The 17950-nt window shown below is 40.5% G+C and overlaps 2 protein-coding genes across 3 annotated transcripts in view; one reads left to right on the top strand and one right to left on the bottom strand.

Annotated features, from left to right (window-relative positions):
• The window catches only part of Sbf (SET domain binding factor), a 99465-nt gene that overhangs the window by 64432 nt on the left and 17083 nt on the right, over positions 1–17950 (top strand). For both annotated transcript variants that reach the window (XM_034980666.2, XM_069506150.1), the window contains exons 13-25: positions 5208–5343; positions 5831–5952; positions 6376–6473; positions 7110–7275; positions 8033–8138; positions 9145–9279; positions 9868–10045; positions 10679–10818; positions 12429–12586; positions 12965–13119; positions 13570–13756; positions 14987–15118; positions 16384–16492. In XM_034980666.2, the coding sequence (XP_034836557.1) occupies positions 5208–5343; positions 5831–5952; positions 6376–6473; positions 7110–7275; positions 8033–8138; positions 9145–9279; positions 9868–10045; positions 10679–10818; positions 12429–12586; positions 12965–13119; positions 13570–13756; positions 14987–15118; positions 16384–16492 (1822 nt within the window). The remainder of the gene's footprint in view (positions 1–5207; positions 5344–5830; positions 5953–6375; positions 6474–7109; positions 7276–8032; positions 8139–9144; positions 9280–9867; positions 10046–10678; positions 10819–12428; positions 12587–12964; positions 13120–13569; positions 13757–14986; positions 15119–16383; positions 16493–17950) is intronic.
• On the bottom strand, positions 2044–4322 carry LOC117992955 (uncharacterized). Its single transcript, XM_034980688.2, has 4 exons — positions 4209–4322; positions 3402–3560; positions 2737–2898; positions 2044–2246 (listed from the first exon to the last, which is right to left on the bottom strand). The coding sequence occupies exons 1-4, from the start codon at positions 4278–4280 to the stop codon at positions 2070–2072; spliced, it is 570 nt and encodes a 189-aa protein (XP_034836579.1). The 5' UTR covers positions 4281–4322; the 3' UTR covers positions 2044–2069.

Here is a 17950-nt window from a genome sequence, read left to right as displayed (position 1 = left end):
TGCGGCCTGATTTGAGGACAAACCTATAAACAAACACACTTTCGCAATTATAATCAGCTGACAGACAGACGGACGGACGGGCAGCGAAGGTTTAGTAATAGGGTCCCATTGCTTGGCACCGTTCGAGTACAGAACCTAGTAAAGTAGTCCTATTCGAAGTTCATTATACCTTTGTATAATCATTACATGAGGTCAGAAGTTTGTTTAGGCCACACGTAAGCATCCAGCAGAACCGCGTCATTTATGTTTTTGATGTTGTTTAGACATACTCCGTTAACATGACACCCCACACAGATGCTGCTAACTGCAGCAATCATATAGGTATTGAAAAATGTGGGCGGATTCAACCCCCCTTGGCTGACTCCTTTATGAATTCACAGTTCGTAGGCAGTTCACAGTACTCCACACATATTGAGACATTCAGCAGAACCACGTCATCTGTTTTAGACAGATTGCGTCAATTTCCCAAACACTTATTGTTTACTGCATCAATCATAAGGTCATTTATATAGATATTGAAAGACGTGAGGGGGAACATTCTGCCTTGCGCGACCCCTTTATGAATTGGTTGCTCACATAAGTCCAATATAAAGTCGTACTGTCGTCCATTATATATTAGGCCACGAGTTAAGGCATTCAGATATTGAAAAAGGTGGGCGGCGGAGCCTTCCCTTGCCCGACCCCTATATGAATCCATGGCTAGACTAGAATAAACCTTGTGGAGAACACGTAATCCCTTACCCCCGGCCCCATTTCTGGGAAAGGGTCTTGCAGAATGAGAAGGGCTCAAGCCATAGTCATGCCATAGTTCACCACGCTGGGCAATACAAATTGGCAGACTTGCGTGGCCTACAGGTTTCCTACGATGTTTTCCTTCACCTCTAATCATATAAGCAAGTCATATAAGAACTCGCCACTGTTTATTCATTGAATTTTGATATTTGCATTAATTTTTGCAAACTAATTTAATATCTGCATTGAGTTTATTGCATTTTGATAAATAGAGTATCGGTGACTTCATCTTAGCGTTCTGCCTGTCATAACTTTATATTAAGATATACAGCGTGTTTGTAAACCATATAACATGACAAATGAGGCACGTAGTATGTCATAGATTCTTTCGTTATCTTAATCCTAATCCTAATAATATTATAAATATGAGTGTGGATGTTTGGATGTTTGTTACTCAATCACGCAAAAACGGCTTGACGGATTTGGATGAAATTTGGAATGGAGATAGATTATACCCATAGGCTACTTTTTATCCCGGAAATCAAAGAGTTCCCCGGGGTATTGAAAAATGTAAATCCACGCGGACCAAGTCGCGGGCATCAGCTAGTGTTTTACAATTTGCATTTGCTACAACTGTTACAGCCGATCACATAGCAATGCACCACCTTCTACACACCTTCATTAGTAAATTTAAAACAGAAAACCAAATAAAAACTCGTAATATTCGCAACAAATTACTATCACAGAGGTTTGTGGCACAGATGACAACTGTACCCAACAAAAAAAGCTAAACTATGACATTGTCTTTATCACTCTTCGGAGCTTTTCTATACACCTAGCTTGCTCTAACAAGGTATTATTATTTTGATGCCAAGTCTCCTTGATCCTTAGTCTGAGGTTTAGCGGAATATGTCCAGATCAAAGTCTATATGCTATAACCACCTACCTCGGTCCTACTCATATTGGGCAGGGAAAAGGAAAAATAAACAATGTTGTATTACAGATTTTGTTTATTAACGCCTATTCACACAAATCGTCGTCATCTTTCAAGGCATTGAATTCGATGGCTACTTTTATACACGACCTTGTCTCCGTCCTTGTTCACCAAGAACACTTCAGCTTCGAACTTTCCGTACGCGGAGTTTGTTGGCAGCTTGCAGTAGTCCATTATGAAGTCCACTATCTCGTATCGTCACTTACCACCAGGTGAGATTGCATCAAGGGCTGACTTGTATCTAAATAAATAATAATAAAAAACACGGTTCTACTCATGTTGGGCAGGGGAAAGGAAAAACAAACACAATGTTATATAACAGATTTTGTTTAATTACGCCTATTCACACACACAAATCGTCGTCATCTTCCAAGGCATTGAATTCGATGGCTACTTTTATACACGCCACTTTGTCTCCGTCCTTGTTCACTAAGAACACTTCAGCCTCGAACTTGCCGTACGCTGAGTTTGTTGGCAGCTCGCAGTAGTCCATTATGAAGTCCACTATCTCGTAGTCACCCTGAAACCAGAGATTAGTTATAAGTCCCCCAAATTGCTATTGCGCTGGAACCATGTCTCATTAACATTGAAATGACGTCATTTTGACATCAGTCGAAATAAAATATACCATCAGCTCGAAACTTCAGTCTAGTGTTGACGTCACTAAAATAGCGGCCACGCGCATTAGCAATTTGCGAGACTTATATTACAAGTTTACTCCGATGAAATCTCGATGTACCTTTACAGGGTTTAACCAGAACGCTGCCAAAAACGTAGACAGGTGATAGTACTGATGATTACTGATATGATAACACCAAAAAAAAACGCGGATAAATCCTATATTTTGAAAAATTTCACGATTGACATATCACAAATGAAACATCTGACTGACGTTAGAGTTCAACGAACGTTGCGTAAGTAGGCCATTTGTAGTACCGCTACACGTAGCGTGCAAAACTCGGGTCAATGCCCGCCTACGACGTGGCACTATGTTATACTTTCGGACTTACTTCATGAACCGGAAACTCTGGCGGATCAATTTTGGCCAACTCAAATGCTCTTATAACATTCTGTTTCGCGTATTTGTCTATTAAATTGATAATGCTGTCGTCTGATATGATCTGGTACTGCTTACATCCACCGTCCATATACTTGCACACTTCTATAAGGATCTAGAAACAGGATTTTTTAAATTAAGTATGGACACGTATAACGCGATTTGCTTCCTCGTTTCTGATTTGAATCGCTGGGATATAGAACACCTTTCCTGCATCCGTCTTCCATTATAGCGGTATAGAATAGAATAGAATAGATTTTTATTTTAATAAACTTTTACAAGTGCTTTTGAATCGTCAAACTATCTTCAAATTGAAAGTGAATACTGAATCTTCGAAAATTAAAAGTGAAAACTTTAAAAAAAAAGTTTATAAATATGTATCACAACCTTGAATGGGAAGCTGGAAGTAATATCTGTTTAGAGATAAGCGTTTCCAATGTAACTTAATTTATTCTTACTTTGTAACTGCAATTTTGGTACATGAAAAATAAAATAAATAAGTCACAAAGAACTGTACACAATTTGTTAGTAGCACTACCTAGTCGCGCCACCACGAGTTGCGAGGAGTCACGACCCTCAGCAACGAAGAATGATGCAGGGAGAGTTACTAAATCTTACCCCATAAGAGTCGTCAATGAGCAACTCTATACCCAGCTTGGCAGAGATGCCGTCGTGCGTCCGGTTGATCCTGGTTCTCTCAATGTCCACCTTTATGGCAACGGTGTCCAACTCCTGCGCGCACTTCGATAAGTTGATGAGCGACCATATTCCATCACCCTGTCGACAATTAAACTTCTGTACTTGCTACTTGAGAGTATGTATATTTGAAATGGCCGCCAAACAAAACAGCCTTCTATCTCTCTGTCCTTCATAAATACTGTTTACAATTTAATAAGATTACTTGTATGAATCTTTCTTTTCTTTTCTTTTAAAAAAAAAGAATATTAGCCAGGTTTATTATGCTGACTAATATTCCCTTTTCCCCTCCAACTAAGCGTAAAGCTTGTGCTAGGAGTAGGTACGACGATAGTGCAACGAGTGGGGGTTGAACCGGCTACCTTACGGATTTCAGTCCGCTCCTTTAACCGTTGAGCTATCGAGGCTCTATCTAGGCTAATCGTGTACTACTAAACTATTACTATTTATTAATTTTACTACATGATGCCCGCCACGCGTAAGTTGGTTTTTTTTAATACCGTGGGAACTTTTTGACTTTTCGGTGCAAAAAGTAGCCTATTCCCCGGGATGCAAGTAACGAAAAATCGGTCACACGGATGGGCCGTGAAAAGCTAGCAGACAGACAGATACACACACTTTGGCATTTATAATTACTATTAGTATGGAATTATTATTGTCAATACAACAAAAAGACAAAAAACTTTACTTAGATTTTGGGGCATCTTCAGTACCGTTTTCTCGACTTACCGCATCTAAACCACCGAATGAAAACACCGTAATGAAAAAACTCGAAAAAAGCCATAGTATTATTTTGAACATTGTCACAATGTTTCAACAGAGTTTAAAATAGTATATTTTTTCATATTTTTCATTTATAAGTAGCATGCAACTATGGAGTGTCGTGTTACACGAACATATTGATTGTATCATTTTCTTTTATAGTTGCAAGTAAGATGAATGATATGATTGAAATGTCTAGTTAAAAACTGGTGTAAAAATTAATTGTCATGATGTTTTTATGCATACCTACTCACATATCAATGAATGATAATAACAATTAATAGCTCAATGGTTTAATGGTTGAAAATCCGAAAGGTCGTACCTTTTTGAAAATAGTTCAACGATTTAGGGGTGAAATCCAAAAGGTCTTACCTTTTTGATAATTGTTTAACGATATAGGGGCTGAATCCCGTTTTTGATAATTGCTCAACGGTTTAGGGGCTTAAATCCGAAAGGTCGTACTTTTTTCATAATAGCTCAACGGTTTAGGGGCTTAAATCCGAAAGGTCGTACCTTTATAATAGTAGCTCACGGATTTAGGAGCTGAAATCCAGAAAGTCGTATCTTTTTGATAAAATAGCTCAACGATTTAGGGGCTGTAATCCGAAATGTTGTACCTTTTTAATAATAATAGCTCGGCGATTTAGGGGCTTAAATTCGAAAGGTTCGTAAGTATGTACAACAATCAAAAGGTACGACCTTTCAGATTTCACCCCCTAAACCGTTGAGCTTATTCTCAAGGATCTCCTCATTTCTGATTTGATCACGTCATCATCATCATCATCATCATCATCAGCCTGTGGACGTCCACTGTTGGACATAGGCCTTCCCTAAAGAGCGCCACCACACCCGGTCCTCAGCCTTCCTCATCCAGCCACGTTGCCATGCCAGCCATTGATCACGTATAGGCCATCAATTTTAAGCTTTGTATCCATCACATTTAGTATCATGATCGTTTGTCCGCAGACTGCTGAACTGTGCGTTGCAATCGGCCAGCGCGCTGGATGAGCACTCGATAGCGGCGGCGATCCTGCCACTGGCCACGGCGTACTGTCGCAAGCTGTGCACTGGCGTCATCCAGTACGCTTACATGTGTATACAGGTACCACTTGGATCATTACTACTGTTTGAGGGTTCCGTACGCGAAGGGTGCCAACTATACGCATATATAAGCCTCTGATGCCCGTTTGTCTGTCGACAGCGGGCTGTATCTCATGAACCGTAATAGCTAGAGAAATTTTCACTGAGTGTGTATTCTGTTGCCGCTATAACAAATAATAAAAAACTAAGATGGCGAATTTCAAAATGGCTGCTATACAAATATAAATATCTTGTATGATTCCGCGGAACCCTTCGTGTGCGAGTGCGACTAGCACTTGACCGTTTTTTCTTTTTTTCTATTTTCCTCAAGAATCAACTTTTGAAATTACTGTTTCAAGGGACAAGCCTGAATGCGACTTTATGCCAACCTATGACTTTCATCAGCTTATTAATTCGCTAACTCAGTATCCATTGAAGGTTTTCTACGAAAATTTATTTTAATATCACTGAGTGAAGCAGCAATGAGAACCAATGATGTATGTGTTCAGGAGCATCAAGTGTGGACGTCGCAGCAGTTCTGGGAGGCCGCCTTCTATCAGGACGTGCAGCGCGACATCAAAGCGCTCTACATCCCCAGCCCGACGCACCACCATCGAATGCCCAGCCCCAGGTAAGTACCAAAACCACACAACGAAGAAAAAATAATAATTCGAGAACGACAGAAGTTAAAACATGCTAAAAATTCCAGGAAGCATGTCATTTTACCGATCCATACTAATATTATAAATGCGAAAGTGTGTCTGTCTGTCTGTCTGCTAGCTTTTCACGGCCCAACAGTTCAACCGATTTTGATGAAATTTGGTACAGAGTTAGCTTACATCCCGGGAGGAGGACATAATATACTTTTATCCCGGAAAATTAAAGAGTTCCCACGGGAAACGGGCTTGTATTTTCTATGAAATCTGATTCCTCATATTTAAAAAAAAATAATTTATAATTTTGTTCGTGACTTTTGTAGGTTCTGTGTTTGAGCAAAGTTGCAATAAATAGTTAGTTCCTTCTTTAGGTTCAAAAAATTATTACTTTATTTCAGGGAGGATGACGAATACATATCATTACTGAAGGCTCAAGAACCCAGCGCTTTAGAGATAGCAGCTGAACAGATGAGACTATGGCCGACACTACCTCAAGGTATAATTGACATCACAAGAAGTAAATTACTGTCAATTATACTTTACAGAAATAAATTTTTTTTGTATCACTTAAGCTCAGAGGATCCTAGCAACCTGATTTTCTACATAGGCATAAGCTAGTATCAGGATATAACCCGAGGTCACTTGAATTTCATTTGCTATGGCCAGTGTATAATCAAATTAGCATGTAGTAGATTTAAAAAAAAAAAAAAAAAAAAAGAATATTGGCCATGTTAAATGACTAATATTCCCCTTTCCTTTCCAACTAAGCGTAAAGCTTGTGCTAGGAGTAGGTACGACAATAGTGCAACGGGCGGGGTTTGAACCGTCGACCTTTCGGTTTTCAGTCCACTCCTTTAAACGTTGAGCTATTGAAATTTTATTGAAAGACTAGCTGCCCCGGCGAACTTCGTATCGCGTGACAGTCGATTCAAATTTTTTAAATTTTTCTCTCCGTAAAAACCATCCTCGTAGGAACTTCAAGGAAAATTATAAAAAAAGAATTAGCGAAATCGGTTCAGCGGTTCTCGAGATTTGCGATGACCAACACATTTGGTGATTCATTTTTATATTATAGATATCGTTGATGTTATAAGAATGATTCATTCATTTCTTCTTCTTCTATCTTCTTTAGACAAGCAACGTGAGTTAATAGCGAGTGAAGAGTCAACGCTATACAGCCAGGCGATTCACTATGCGAATCGTATGGTGTACCTTTTACTGCCACTAGAGGGCGCGGGGCGGAGGGCGGACGTGCGCGGGGTGGATGACGACCGCGCCAGCAACAGTATTACTAACAGGTATCGTTTCCTCTCTTTCTAACCATTCTAGTCGGACAAGGACACGACATATTACCCTTAGGTGCAGGACACATGATAGTTAGCGAAGAGTCAACCCTATACACTACGGAAATCGTATGGTGTACCTTTTACTGCTACACGAGGGTGACGGGGGGGGACGTGCACGGGGTGGATGACTTACTAATAGGTATCGTTTCCTCTTTCTAACCATTCTAGTAAGAAAAGGAAAGAGCATAATGCTAACAGGGTCAGGTATAACTCGTGCTAGAATTAATCGAAAGAAGCGGCGGTAATCATTCCGTCTCCCTCACACACTTGACAGATGTAGAGTGTAAGTGAGAGGGATTGATTAACATTGCCATTTTCGATCCGTTTCTATACGAACGCACGATATATACCATTTCATTATATTCTTTAGAGAATTGCATTGGTTAGAGAACCAGCGCTAAAAGTGTAATTGACTGAAATATTCATTAATGGCAGCTACACACTTATTAATCAACTAGCTTATGCTCGCGACTTCGTCCGCGTGGACTACACAAATTTCAAACCCCTATTTCACCCCGTTAGCGGTTGAATTTTCAAAAATCCTTTCTAGAAGTAGAAACCAAAGGGGCACTGGTTTATTAAAAACTGCCATACCCCTTCCAGATTAGCCCGCTTCCATCTTAGACTGCATCGTCACTTACCACCAGGTGAGATTGCAGTCAAGGGCTAACTTATATCTTGTATAAAAAAATAGTTAATTTTCTTTTAGCGTCGCAGAATCGGATAGTGCGGACGCTGAGTCAGGTTTCGAGGAGGCTGATCCGGGAGAAGCGGGCAATAATGTCATCAAAATGGTCTCCAGATTCGTTGACAAGGTACCTGCTTGTTTGATATACTTTTTTTTAATTTAATTAATTATTTCCACAAAAAAAAAAACATTTATAATATTGGTTTCTTCGTGCTCGTAAGCGCTTGATGGCTTGTCTGAGCACTGCACATTCCTCTGTCGTTAGTAGTCTAGTATTCTATATTATATGTTATTTATTCTATGTTATCATCATCATCATCATCATCATCAACCAATAGACGTCCACTGCTGGACATAGGTCTCTTGTACAGACTTCCACACGCCACGGTCTTGCGCCGCCTGGATCCAGCGGCTCCCTGCGACTCGTCTGATGTCGTCCGTCCACCTACTGGGGGGTTTTCCAACACTGCGTCTTCCGGTGCGAGGTCGCCATTCTAGCACCTTGGGACCCCAACATCTATCGGTTGTACGAACTATGTGCCCTACCCATTGCCACTTCAGCTTCGCAACCCGTTGAGCTATGTCGGTTACTCTAGTTCTCCTATGTTATAAGTATGTGCATATTATGAACATAATGTAGGTACCTACTTTAAAACTTGTAACTACTTGTTTTCAACCTTTATAAGTGTCGTAGTTTGTGTTAAATTAATGTATTGTGTGTGTTCCTAATAAATAAAATAAATAAAATAAATAAACCTTCATCATCATCATCCACCGATAGACGTCCACTGCTGGACATAGGTCTCTTGTAGGGACTTCCTCACGCCACGGTCTTGCTTTACCTGAATCCAGGTGAACTCTTTAATTTTCCGGGAACAAAAGTAGCCTATGTCCATCCCTGGGATGCAAGCTATCTCTATACCAAATTTTATCAAAATCAGTTTAACGGATGGGCCGTAAAAAGCTAGCAGACAGACAGACCGACGGACGGACAGACACACTTTCGCATTTATAATATTATAGTATTAATTTATTCCTCTGCTAAAAATACTAGGCGATTGAAAAATCGGCGCTTCATGTTTAAAATGGCCACAATAATATCTCATTCAGTATTTTGTCAAATCTGTTCCCAGGTGTGTACGGAAGGCGGCGTGACTGCGGAACACGTGCGATGCCTGCACCAGATGATCCCCGGAGTGGTTCACATGCATCTGGAGACGCTGGATGCTGTGGCGAGAGAAAGCAGACGATTGCCACCCGTTCAAAAGGTATATGCTGGAGCTATGGCACCTATACCGCGTTCATTGGCATCGTTCAACGCGCTTTTGGACAATAAGGGTGCCTGTCCACTGAAGCGGAGTGGAGATGGGATGAGCAGACCAATCAGATTGTCGGTAAATAACGTGATAATTTTATTCCGTCAACTGACTAAACTCTGATTGGTCAAATATACACATCTCCGCTCCGCTCCGCTTCAGTGGACAGGCGCCCTTATGCTCAATGGGACCCATTCAATGACGGGTGTATAACTTTGATTCGGGCGGTACTGAAGTACGCGGAGAGCATTGCATGAATATGATTTAATGTTCTCAGTGTACATTCAAAATCCTTTACTGTTTTATCCTTTTGTATTTTTGTGCCAAATTTTGTCAAAATCGGTTAAACGGATGGGCCGTGAAAAGCTAGCAAACAGACAGACGGACAGACAGACACACTTTCGCATTTATAATATTAGTATGGAAGTATGGATTTTGAATAAATTATTTGTTTTGATTTAATTTGAAATAAATAAAAATATATTTTACAGTTAGACGGTAGCTTTATTAAAAGGCTGTGTGTTCAACATTGATGTGCAGCCCAGAATAGCGTGGCCCGCGCTGGTCAGCGGCGAGACCGGCGCTGGGACAGCGCTGCGGGCGCTGCTGCTGGCCGACGGCCGCGGCTCGGCGCTGCCGCAGCTTCTACCGGCCGAGGGAGCTTTATTCCTTACTAACTATCGGCTGCTCTTCAAGGGCGTACCTTTGGATCCTTATGGTACGTATTACCACAGCCTTGAAATATACAGTCCAATTACGAATGTACTTTGTACAGAGCAACGGTGGGGTGGGTTGCGGAGCGCGGGCGGCGCGGCTCGCTGCACGCAGATTCGCGTAGTCTGCGTGATTGATGGACGAGGGTTTACGTGAGCGTGGTTTTAAATATTTTAAGTGTCGTTCTATCACAAAATTGTGCATTACTGTTCTGTCTACGGATGCTATACGAATTCTAAACAGAACAAGGGTGTAAAATTTCACCGATTTCCCCGCGATTTTAATCCCAATTTTGTGACAACCCTTGCATATTTGCGTAGGAACACGTATATACCTACGCGAGCGGCGGCATTGCTCGACTTCAAAGGCGTCGAACAACTGGTAGTATTTCGTTAAACTGTGGTATTACGATATTTATAGAATAAATAATTTAACTTTACGATACCTATGCTATGCCCGGTTTCTGAGGTGCTTTTAACGAATGGGGGGTAACATTTGAAAAGGTTTCACCTGTGCATTCTAAAACATATTTTTATGTATTTTTTTGCATCATAGTTTTTGAATTATCGTGCAAAATGTCGAAAAAATACGACTGTAGTACGGAACTTACGATAAATGATTACAAATACGTTTGCAGCGTGCGAAGCGACGGTGGTACGCAGTTTTCCCCTGAGTGCGTTGACGCGCGAGAAGGGCGTGCGAGCCGCGCACGCGCATCTCGAGCACGCGCTGCACGACGGGCTGCAGCTACGAGCAGCCACGTTCCAACTTATCAAGGTATAGTACGATTCAAACTTTAATGCGTCTGCGTGACTAACTTTGCGATCTTGCGCATGGTACACTCGAGAACTAAATCACTTAACGGGCGGGGGTACAGGCTTAGTATTAGTTAAAAAAACAAAGTAACTTCTCAACTCGTTCTGCGCTATATGTATATTATTGATACTTGCAAGAGTATCAATTCCAAAAATTATAGAAAGCAGTGTTTTGACTTTCCACTATAATAGTATATTGCCGGTCAACGCTGTTTATATAGCGTAGACGTAAACATGCTGATTGAGCGCGGTATAAAACGCTACAACGCCATCTATTAGTAGATTTATATTTAACTTGCCCAGTATGAATGTACCTGACTGACTGACTGATCTGCCAACGCCCTAGAAACTTGAAATTTTGTCTGTCGGCACTCAAGAAAGGATTTTTGGAAATTCTACCCCTAAGAGAGTTAAGTAGAAAATGAAAGTTTGTATGAAAGTCTGTCATTTTTCAATTTATATCCATGGACATTGGTGAAGAATGAAGAAATGCGTGTTTCACGGTAGTTAAACATTCAACCCCAAGGGGGTTACATAGGGGATGAAAGTTTGAATGAAAGTCTACTACTACTACGTTCCATACCCGAAGGGTGTCAGTGAGAAACTATTAAGTATCCGCTGTCTGTCCGTCCGTCCTTCCGTTTGTCTGCAAGCGGGCTATATCTCTTACATCGTAATAGGTAAAAATTTGTCATTTTTACAGAATAACAAATCAAATAATAAAAATGGCCGCCATGAAAATTAAAAATAAATAAAAAGTGTTATTTCTTGTACGATTGTGCGAAACCCTTCGTCTGCGAGTCCGACTCGATCTTGGCCGGTTTTAGATAATAGGGTCTTGGAGATCTAGTAATAAAATGAAGTGATTTTTTGTATAGCGGTAGTTTATGGGGCTAGAATTTGTTGTTGAAGAGATTAATTTTAAAAAAAACATGATTTTTTATTTTTAATCTGTGTTAAATTTTTTAACATAACAGTAGAATTCTGCGGGAAAATATTTTTTATGTTAAAAATTTAAAAATATTTGTCGTTTACGCCATATGATGTCTTGAATCGCTTTCCGTATAGCGTGGCGTTAATCAGTACCCTTTATTATAAATGCGAACGTGTGTTTGTTGGTTGGTTTGTCCTTTAATCACGTCGCAACGGTGTATTGGATTGACGTAATTTTTTGCATGGGTATTAGATAAAGACCTGAAGAGTGACATAGGCTACTTTTTATCCCGGAAAATCAAAGAGTTCCCACGGGATTTTTTAACAAACCTAATTCCACGCGTACCAAGTCGCGGGCATCAGCTAGTGATGAATTATTTTAAAAATGAATGTAAAACATGATTTTATTTAAATTATTCTCTTTTATAATGAATTCAGCCCATAAACTAGCGCTATACCAAAAATAGAATAGAATATAATATATTTTTATTCAAGTAAACTTTCACAAGTGCTTTTGAATCGTCAGATAGTTTAATTTACCACTGGTTCGGTACCAAATCACGTCATTATATTACTACGGTCCAAGACCCTAAGAAATGATTGAAATGATGACCCTAGAAAATGATTATTGGTTGGCAGGTAGCACTCGACGAGGAAGTGAGTAGCGAACAAGCAGAAGCATTCCGCAAGGCGGTGGCGCGGCTGAGGCACCCGCCGCACCCCTTGTTACACTTTGCTCTCGCCCCCCGAGCGGCGCCCCCAGCGGATCTCGCACAGCCTAAACATCACACGCTCAAGTACGTATCATTCTGATCCTCTTCATTAAATATCTGTCTGTGTCGAGAAAAATCAAAGAGTTCCCACTGGATTTTGAAAAACTTAAAACTACATGGATGAAGTCGCGGGCATCGTTTATTTGGTACAAAGGTAGCTTGCATCCCAGGGCTGTGCGTAGGCTACTTTTTATTTTGGAAAAAAGAAAGAGTCCCCAGGGGATTTTTCAAAAACTTTCACGCGGACGAAGTCGCGGTCGTCATTTGTCTAAAAATTGTAATTCATAAAAGCAACATGACGATAAACGCTTAGTTTATATCAATCCCACTTCTGATGTCGACACGTCGTAAATAATTAGCAACATTTAAAATCTACATTCCAAAAACTTTTTTGTTTCATAGAGGCTTCGCCAAAAAGACCCTGCTGAAGACGGCTCGGCGCGCAGGCCTCAAGCCCAAACCATCCAAACGACAGAAATATGTGCTGCCGTCTGCGGACGCGAGGTCTCTGACGTCACCGCCGCTCATGTCCTCATTATCCGCAGATACTTTATCACGTAAGTTTCATAGAGGCTTCGCCAAAAAGACCCTGCTGAAGACCGCTAGTTTTTTAAAAAAGGGCTTGTATTGATGCCAGCTGTTGATTAATATAGGTTTTATGCGTGGCTGCTATTTTGAAGTTGTTTGGAGAAAATGAGACTTGGTTGGAGTAGTTTAAAAGTGAGATTGGTTTGGAGTCGCTTAAAAATGAGGTTAGTTTGGAGTCGTTTAAAACTGAGATTGGTTTGGAGTCATTTAAAAATGAGGTTAGTTTGGAGTCGTTTAAAACTGAGATTGGTTTGGAGTCATTTAAAAATGAGGTTAGTTTCGAGCCGTTCAAAAATTTTACTTATTTGGAGTTGTTTAAAAATAACACTGGTTTAGAGTTCTTTAAAATTGGATTAGTTTGGAATTGTTTAAAAATTAGATTTGTTTGGGGTCGTTTAAATATGAGACTTGTTTAACAGTGGAAGAGTTAGAACTCGGAGGCGGGTGCGGGCCGGTCGGTGGTGTGTCGGAAGGAGTGGAGACAGATTCGCGTTCGTTGGAGCGCGTGCGCGAGCGCGTGTACGCGCGCGACTGGGCGCGCGTCGGGCTTGCAGCCCCGCCCTTCCGCCTCGCGCACGCTAATGCGCTGTATACCCTATGTCGAAGGTAAGAAGTAACACAAACATGCTTTATACATTGTGGCTAATTCCGTTGTACACAATCTCTAAACTAAACTAAAATGACACATCTAAATCTATTGCTGTCCCTTTCATATTGCTGCTTGCGGAAAAGGATAGCACTAGATTTAGACCTGTTTAGTTTAGAGATTGTGTACAAGAGAATCGGCCCCAGTCTTAGATCATAATTAAATATATTTAACTAGCTTATGCTCGCGACTTCGTCCGCGTGGACTACACAAACTTCAAACCCCTATTTGACCCCCTTAAGAGTTGCATTTTCAAAAATCCTTTCTTAGCTGATGCCTACGTCATAATGGCTTTATGCATGCCAAATTTCAGCCCGATCCGTCCAGTAGTTTAAGCTGTGCGTTGATAGATCAGTCAGTCAGTCAGTCACCTTTTCCTTTTATATATTTAGATTAGATGTTCGCCCCTAAGACCTCGCTTTCTATGAGCTCGGGCCACTTGTTTTGTACGTTGTCCAAGTCTATACTCTATCCACTATCTATACGGTATACGGTACAGTACGCGGCAGAAAGTAATGTAGGATTTTTTTTAATTTTCCTCTAATAATGAATTCTAGCACCATAAACGACTGCTATACATCACTTCATTTTATTACGACAGTCCAAGACCCTATTGTTGAACAATGGCACCGATTCCGTTGTCTTTCTCTAAACTAAATTTAGAGTATCTGCATCCTTTTCTTTTTAACAATGCTAAAAAGTGACATGAAAACAGAACATGAACTTTACATTTAAAGACTCTAAATTTTAGTGCACGCTACAAATTTAAACAGTAGGCTCGCGACTATGCGCTAAAATCACGAGTTTTACCATCTAAAAATTAAATTTAAAACTGTCAAACTGCGTCTGTCCTTTACATATTACACTAGCTTATGCTCGCGCCTTCGTCCGCGTGGACTACACAAATTTCAAACCTCTATTTCACCCCCTTAGGGGTTGAATTTTCAAAAATCCTTTCTTAGCGGATGCCTACGTCATAATAGATATCTGCATGCAAAATTTCAGCCCGATCCGTCCAGTAGTTTGAGCTGTGCGTTGATAGATCAGTCAGTCAGTCAGTCACCTTTTCCTTTTATATATTTAGATTAGTAAGAAGAGGATGCGAATACTCTAAAATTTGGTTGTGCTCAGACATCGTACCAATGTTTGCATTTCAAATCATGATTTTCCTTCCTTTGTTTCCTTATTAGCTACCCGTCGGTAGTGGCGGTGCCGGAGAGCATATCAGACGAGTCTCTGCGGCGAACTTCGCGCTGCTACCGACAAGGCCGAGTGCCCGTCCTCACGTGGCGACATCCCAGGACTGGAGCGCTACTTGCCAGGTAACATCCATTCTTTTTTGGGTTCCGTACCCCCAAAGGAAAAAAGGAACCCTTATCAATTTGTTGTCTGACCATCTTTTTGGCCTTTTTTTATGGTTAAATCTATAGGGTACTTCCCGTTGACCTAGAATCATAAAATTTAGCAGGAAGGTAGGTCATATAGGTCGAGGGTAATTTTAAGCAAAGTTGTAATTGGAACAAATAAAGATTTATTTATTTACTAGCTTATGCCCGCGACTTCGTCCGCGTGGACTACACAAATTTCGAACCCCTATTTCACCCCCTTAGGGGTTGAATTTTCAAAAATCCTTTCTTAGCGGATGCCTACGTCATAATAGCTAGCTGCATGCCAAATTTCAGCCCGATCCGTCCAGTAGTTTGAGCTGTGCGTTGATAGATCAGTCAGTCAGTCACCTTTTCCTTTTATATATTTAGATTTAGACTAGCTGATGCCCGCGACTTCGTACGCGTGGGTTTAGGTTTTTAAGAATCCTGTGGGAACTCTTAAATTTTCCGGGATAAAAAGTAGCCTATGTCCTTCCCCGGGTTGCAAGCTACCTCTTTGCCAAATTTCGTCAAAATCGGTTGAACGGTTGAGCCGTGAAAAGCTAGCAGACAGACAGACAGACACACTTCCGCATTTATAATATTAGTATGGATTTATATAGCATACATAAGGGAAAATTCTGTTAATCCACGTAATAAACGATTGATGTTTTTGTTGGGTTGGAGTAAGTGAGGTGACGTAAACCATAGAGCAGAAACAAAGAGGAGTTGGCCTAAGCAACTGTGCACTGTGATTTTCAACTAGGTCCTGACGTCATCACTGTGGGCGGGGCCTTAGTTAGTATGCTGTCTGCGTTCGTCAGGTTCACATATATTGAGACTCGTATTATCGGTGTGTTTTCGCGTTTTTAAGAACAAAAGGATGAAGTGTTGTGTTTTATCGTGTCAAAGTTATTCAGACAGACGTTCTGATGCTATGAATGGTATCACATTTCATTTGTAAGTAATTTTATACGTAATTTCTACACTTATTGACATCTAGTGTGAGATAGCTGAACTATGTAGTGACATCAATATATCGATGTTAGGTCGCTAAGCGAGTAGTTTTGCTACTAACCCGCAGATGGAAAATTGAGAAGTGGGCGGCGTTCCACAACCCCTCACCCCGCAAAATGTCACTCGATATTTCATAGGGAAATCTTAATACAACATCTCCTCTTTGTTTCTGCTCTATGACGTAAACGATTGATATTGTCTAGATCAGCCGCGTCACATCACAAGGGCGTCATGGGCATGCTGAAGTCCTCCAGCCACCAGGCCCCCGGGCCGGCGCAGAGCGGCACAGAAACTACCTCGAGTTTAGAACAAGTAAGTCATTGTGGCTAATTCCGTTGTACACAATCTCTAAACTAAACTAAAATGACACGTTTAAATCTATTGCTATCCCTTTCATAATGTTGCTTGCGGAAAAGGATGGCACTAGATTTAGACCTGTTAATTGAGTTTAGTTTAGAGATTGTGTACAAGAGAATCGGCCCCATTGTACTAATAGGGTCTTGGACTGTAGAATAGAATAGAATAGAATAAAATATATTTTTATTCAAGTAGACTTTTTACAAGCGCTTTCGAATCGTCGGGTTGTTTTAATTTACCACTGGTTCGGAATGCCGTTCCTACCGAGAAGAACCAGCAAGAAACTCGGCGGTTGCTCTTTTTAATTTTACAATTTACAATGTTATTATGTATGTGTTATGTAGTAATAAAATGATGTGATGTTTTGTATAGTGGTAGTTTATAGGCCTAGAATTCATTATTAAAGAAAATAATTAAAAAAAAATCATGATTAATTATTAACGTCACGCTGTACGGAAAGCGATTAATGAATTCTAGCCCCATAAACTACCGCTATACAAAAAATCACTTCATTTTATTACTATAGTCCAAGACCCTATTCGGCTGTAAGATCTCTAAACTCAATCTAATTGACAGGTAGTATTTGAATAAGTTTCAATAATTTTGTAAAGTGGTGATAATAAAAAGAATACCCGGCTGAGTCTGTTGTGGGCTCTTCTCAGACCTGGGCGCGTTTGGAACCCTCGTAGCTTTAGTTTTAAGTTTGCGTAATAATTATCACCACTATATCTTACAAATGTAACACGATACCAGACAATCAATACGAGTAATTTATTACCTATTTTGAATAAATCATTTGACTTTGACTTTGAATCAAAACCACTTCTATACACTTTAGAAGGCTTTTATTCACTGTTCACATAGTAATTCTTAGTTATATCAGCACAAGACCAAACTACCCTTCTTCCGCGCCATTTCAAAGTGACGTTTTTTTTCATAGATTCGCTATTCCGCAGAGCACACCATAGATAGTACAATCACCTAGTTTTTATCCGCCATTCTTATAAACCGATATTCTTCTTCTTCTCAATCGTTCACTCTTGACAGAGTGGTCGTGGCTATGAATTCTTCAGTGCTGCTCGTGCGATCTCCCTCCAGCGACTTCTATTGGTGGCATTATGTGCACACACGGAGACAGGTGTGCTTGTTGCAGAGCGGATAAAGTCCGTCCACCTAGTTGGGGAACGCCCCCACGGACGTGTGCCACTCGACCTTGTACCACGAGGTGTTCGATGGTACCACTCTTCCTTGTAATGTGCCCAAAGAACTTGAGGATTCGCAATTGTGGTAAATTACCAGTGGTAAATTAAAACTACCTGACTATTCATAAGCACTTTTAAAAAGTTTACATGAATAAAAAAAACATTATATTCTATTCTATTCTATTGTACAAGTGACGAAAGCCTCTGATTT

Source organism: Maniola hyperantus, chromosome 22, assembly GCF_902806685.2.
Source record: "Maniola hyperantus chromosome 22, iAphHyp1.2, whole genome shotgun sequence".
NCBI classification, from domain to species: domain Eukaryota; kingdom Metazoa; phylum Arthropoda; class Insecta; order Lepidoptera; family Nymphalidae; genus Maniola; species Maniola hyperantus.
This window is presented reverse-complemented; position numbering and strand designations above follow the sequence as displayed.